Source organism: Glycine soja, chromosome 10, assembly GCF_004193775.1.
Source record: "Glycine soja cultivar W05 chromosome 10, ASM419377v2, whole genome shotgun sequence".
In the NCBI taxonomy this organism is placed as follows: domain Eukaryota; kingdom Viridiplantae; phylum Streptophyta; class Magnoliopsida; order Fabales; family Fabaceae; genus Glycine; species Glycine soja.
The window spans coordinates 23616543-23622171 of record NC_041011.1 but is presented as its reverse complement, the minus strand read 5'-3'; the positions used below and the strand labels follow the sequence as shown (position 1 = coordinate 23622171).

Sequence of the window (5629 nt, the reverse complement as noted above, 5' to 3'; positions counted from 1 at the left end):
TCCATTCACCATCAATCCATAGCCCGTGCAAAGAATTGACTCTTCGGCTTGCGTTAACCATCAAGTGGAAGTAGCGGGAATTACAATCACCTTCTTTTATCCATCTGACTCTTGCCTTCTGTCGAAGTAAAGATTCATGAGACCATGCCGCTACCCACAAGTCTTCTTGGAGCTGTTTCCAAACACTGACATTTTAATAAGGGTAGGAAGAATGTCAATCAAAATCTTACTAAATTCCTTAAAGAGAATGGTATTGATCATGAACTCACATGTGTTTGATACTCCCCAACAGAATAGTGTTGTTGAAAGGAAAAAAAAAAAAGGCCCCTTGCTTAAAACCATTAGAGAATTTCTATTCAAATTGCTATCCCAACTATCTATTCCTAAGTCAGGGGAAGCAATCTCAACTGCCACTGAACATCAATCAATAATATTCAATCTTTCATATTTCATGTGGTACATCACTAGGTCCCTTAAATTACAGCCAAATGATGGCATAAAATTTTCCATGCTAGGAGTAAGTCTACTGCCTCCTAACTAGAGTATATTTAACTAACAAGACCTTGGACTGTGATGTTGACATATAAAACAATAACCTGAGTAGAACTAGTACAACCAAACTCAATCACACTTAATATTGTAAGAAACAATACAATAATAATCCAAATGGTCTAATTCATTGGCCTTTTTTGGATGGTAACTTTTAACGTTTCATGTAAAATAAAAGATAAAATGCAGTTAAGCTTAGAAAATTCAGAGATAATAACTATAAAAGCACAGGCCATCAAAACCAAGGATGCGACAGTAATTTTCAGTATAAATGCAAATAAAAAGCTGCCTCATTTTTCTCAACATTCTAATTTCACATGGTAATTATATTCTTCTATAAAAAGCATCTTATGTAACAAAGAAAATAACCTGATGTCGAATCAAATACAAGATGCAGTGCTTCACTGTCAAAGAAATACAATTGGGCTAGTGTCTTTGTATATTCAGCTGTTTCAACTGGCTTGAACTTTGGATGACATAATGGTGAAGGAACCAACATTGAAGATGCAGAATTCAGTGAAGAATCAGGCTGGCATGTTGCCCCAGCTCTTCCAACTAAATCAATCATATATACTCCCTAGAAAGGTGTATACAACCTTCCTAAGTTAATTGAGCTTGTTTTTGTTTCTGGTAATAAAACCATGCCATACAGATTTTTTATGTAATAAGAAAACATAAAACAATTAAACACATTGATGAAAAGGTTCCCTCCAGTTCCCCTAATATTTAATAAAGACTTCAACAATTAAATACCATTAAACTGATATATAATTCCAATCCATGACAAATATTTATAAACATTATATTGAATAGCTTGTAGATAAGTTCAATCCCCCATTAGAAAATGCTGATAAATATAATACTAGGCTTTTGTTGAAAATATTATGAGATTATGGTTAAATTTTTTTAAGTGTTTCTCCAATTTTCTTAAAAGTCATTCATTGTGAGGCAAACTTATAAAAATATTGAAGCTATAACCAATATAGACTAACAACTATAATCCTTACGGATGGAAAATTTTGTAAGCTAAGCTTTACAGACCTATACTTTGTTGTAAGAGAATAAATTCATGAAACGAAGAGAAAGAATTTCAGACAAACAGCTGTAAGGAATCCTTCTAAACAAAGAACAAAACATAAAAGAAAAAAAAAAATCAAAGAACAATGGAAAGCAACTATAAAAGCTCTAACCGATGTTTCAAATTTTTTTTATTGAGTAAAAAAGTAAAGATACATCTTGGGGCATTTTATTTTTCGTGAAATATATCAAGAGTAAATATGTATCAGCTTCGATTATTTATATGCCAAAATCTTTACTTAATCAGTCATAATTTATGTTTATAATTTCTTTATAAAACAACAGAGTAAGCATATATTTAAAATAGTTTTTTATATTTAATATTTTTAATGTAATTTTTTAATTTATTTCCTTTAGTAATTTTTTTTAATTAAGCATTACATTTTATTTATTATTCATTTGTAAAATAAATTGAACACGCATGCAGCATGCGCACACACACATATAAGCAGAATCTACGTTGTCAATCATGGTAGGATTTTTTTTTCCACTTGTTGGCAAGCCATATATATTTGAGAAGAAAGCAGTTTAAAGTTCAAACTTTACCAATGAAATTTTGTTTAAACAGTACCATCATTAATTCATCTCTAATCATTCTGTGATTTTCATTCTTTATTCACAGCTAGTGAAAGCATTTCTGCCTTCAATTATCCCAAACACAGTGGGAAAGGCAGTAGAAGGCACTTCACATCATAGAAAAAAAAAATGCCACCATTCCCTTATAATTTAGGGAAATTGTGTTTTAGTTAAGTACTTTCATTTTTGGTATTTTAGTTAAAAATTTAAAAGGATTTTTATAACAAAAAATAATGATAAATAATTTATGTTAATAAAAAAATAAGAGTAAAAATTTTTAAAAATTGGGATAAATTTATTTTTTAAAATTAGTATAAAAAGTCTTTCTATACAATCTATTTATTTCTTTCCACTCTCTCTTTCACTTATTCAAATAAGACAAGAAATTGCTCCACTTCTTCCTTATTTCTATTCAGCCAAATAATATATTTTTTCTACCCTATTCCCCTTTTTGTTCTAATCTCTCCTATTTCTTTTCCTAATTTCTCTTCTCATCCAAATAAAATGTAATTTCTAACCAGAAAATAGGACAAAAATAATAATGTATATATCCATAATGGAATACCACTTTGTAATTCAAAAGCATCTAAGTTTTAACAAAAATATTCTGAAACACCCATCTTTACTTTTTGACCACTTTTACCCACACAACAGTGCAAATAATTAAAATAACAATTCATACTCAAATTTTCCATGTAATTTTATTTGATTTATTAATGCAACAAACCTGTCAGAACCAAATTGCACTATACATGAAGCACCCACATCCTTCCTACAATACTTGCAGCCCTTTGCAATACGGCATGGTAGATTGATTAAGTCAGCCAACACCTGCAATTTAAATTGTTCTATAACATGCAACCAAACTACAGTAGTATGCAAAATAAAGAATATTCTCAGTTAGAAACTCCCAGTTGCCTGCATCACTGAAACAATGAGAAGATAAATAAAGAACTAGAAAATAAATGTTAATCTAAGTTTTTTTTTTTTGAACGGCCAAAATTATATTAAATATATAATAGAAGATACATAGTACCAGAAGTACTACAAGAAGCCACAGGAGGTAAGATCTCCTGGTACAGAAAAGCAATTAAAACTATCCAACATCCCAACATAAACAATACATCCCATCCCAACAACACAAACACTACTTAAAAGCCAAAGCCATAGATGAGGACCATTGGTGAAAAGGAACATTAAAATCCTTTTCCCACCCCCTCATCCAGGACCAAGAGAGGAAAATTGTATTATCCACCAGCTTCGAGATGACAAAAGGATGATTGTTGAAGATAATGTCATTTCTGAGCTTCCATATTGATGTTGTAGCTGCTATCCACCAAATTTTCCACCTTCAGTTGGTATCCTTCAATCCTGTCATGGGAGAGTGCTGGAGGAAATTATCCATAGGCCTACAATGGAGCACTCTAGGTTCCTTAACCCACGAATTAAATTCCCACCATAGAGGCATAACTTTATGACACAAGAAGAACAAGTGAGAGGCAGATTCAGCTTTGTTTTGACAAAAGGGGCAGAGATCATTTTCAATGGTAACATGCCTCCTAATTAAATTATCCTTAGTGGGCAATCTGTCCCACAAAAGTCTCCAAGCAAAAACTAAAGCTCTAGGAGGGATTTTGATGTTCCATAGGTGCTGGAAACCAAGACACTGATCTTCATCAAGATGTTCAGCTTTGACATAAAGATAGGCAGAATTGGTAGAGAAAATTCCTTTAGGGTCAGCTCCCCACACCCAAGAGTCTTTCAAAGTTGCAGATGGACTAATTGAAGTCGTTTGATCAATAAACTCTGAGGCTCTTCCCATTTCATTATCAAACAGATTGCGTCTCCAAGAAAAGCTCCATTCCCACCCAGATTCACAAAAGGATCCCATGCTTGCCATTGTCTGAAGTTTTTGAGATGAGATTTGGTATAATTCAAGGAATTTATCTTTTAGCCTTATCCCTCCTTCCACCCAAGAGTCCTCCCAAAAAAGAATTTGATCACCCCTACCCAGCTTCCAAATGAACTGCTTGGAAACATCTGCCATACTGCTGTGATTAATTGTGGACCTCAAATCAGACCATCAGTATAAGAAGTGCTGCCTTGTGGACCCCTCATCTAAGCCTCTCCATCCCCTGTACTTTGAAATTAAAATTCTTTTTTTTTGCTCAGCAAAAAATATATAATATATTTATAGGCTAGTACCAGTGGTACTGAAAGTACATAGGAATAGATGTGAATCCTGCTTTTCCAGAATATTGGGAAAGAGCTGGAGACACAAAGAAGTGTTACAAGAATTCACCCACACTTGCCCCCCTAATTACAAAACCCTTCCTTCAAATTGGAGGACCATTGGTTAAAGTGAAGAGTGAAATCCTTGTCCATTGCTTTGATCCATGACCATAGTAGGAGTAGATCATCGTCCAACAGCTTAGAACCGTGAAAAGTTGCATTTTGGAACACCACCTTATTTCTATGCTTCCATATTGTCCAGGTTAAGGCAGTCCACCAGCATTTCCATCTTTTAGACTTAACTCCCTCTGCTAGCTCAGTTCCATGTTGTAAGAAATGGTCCCTAGGATTTTGTGGTAATGTAGTGGTGAGATTGACCCATGACATTGATTCCCACCATAAGGGGAGGGTTTTTATACAATTGAAAAACAAGTGATCAGCCCCCTCTTCCTTAATTCTGCAAAAAGGACACATCATATCATCTACTTCTATTTGTCTCCTTCGAAGGTTTGTCTTTGTTGGTAATCTATCCCGAATTAGCCTCCAAGTGAACACTGTTGTCTTTAAGGGTATTTTGAGTTTCCATATTTCCCTAAATTCATGTTCCTGTCTTTCTTCCATCAATTCCCCCCATAGCAATTCATATCCACTTTTTGTTGAGTAGTGGCCTGCAGGTTCCAATTTCCAGACCCAAGTATCCTCCCATTCTGGATGAAGTTGCTGCTGTGATATGTCCCCGAGAAAGGTGTCCGCCATTGCCATTTCAGAATAAAAAAGGTTTCTCCTCCAGTTGAGCTGCCATTCCCACCCAGTGTTTGTGTATGTCCGCAGCTGCTGTATAGTTTGCTTTTGATGGCAGGAAATCTGGTACAGCCTCAGAAATTTGTCTCTTAGAGATAATTCGTTGTTGATCCAGCAATCCTCCCAAAATCTGAATTTGTCGCCCCTACCCACTCTCCATTCAGTTTCTCTTTTGAGAGGAGCATGCTGCTGTAAATGCTGAATTGTAACAAGGTCCTTCCACCAAGTCGAATCGTCGCAGCCTTTGATCCCTTCCTCCAGCGCCCTCCAGCCACCATTCTTAGAATTCAATATTCTGGCCCAAGGTTCCATTTGTCTGTAGAACATGTCCCATCTCCACTTACCCAGCAGTGCTGAATTAAAGGTTCTAAGGTCTTTAACGCCAAGTCCACCT

The 5629-nt window shown here is 34.9% G+C and overlaps 1 protein-coding gene across 1 annotated transcript; it reads right to left on the bottom strand.

Moving 5' to 3' along the window:
- Positions 1 to 3553: 3553 nt before the first annotated feature.
- Positions 3554 to 4102, bottom strand: LOC114371542. The gene has a single exon (XM_028328951.1). It carries the CDS (start codon positions 4100 to 4102, stop codon positions 3554 to 3556), a length of 549 nt encoding a protein of 182 aa, XP_028184752.1.
- Positions 4103 to 5629: the final 1527 nt, after the last annotated feature.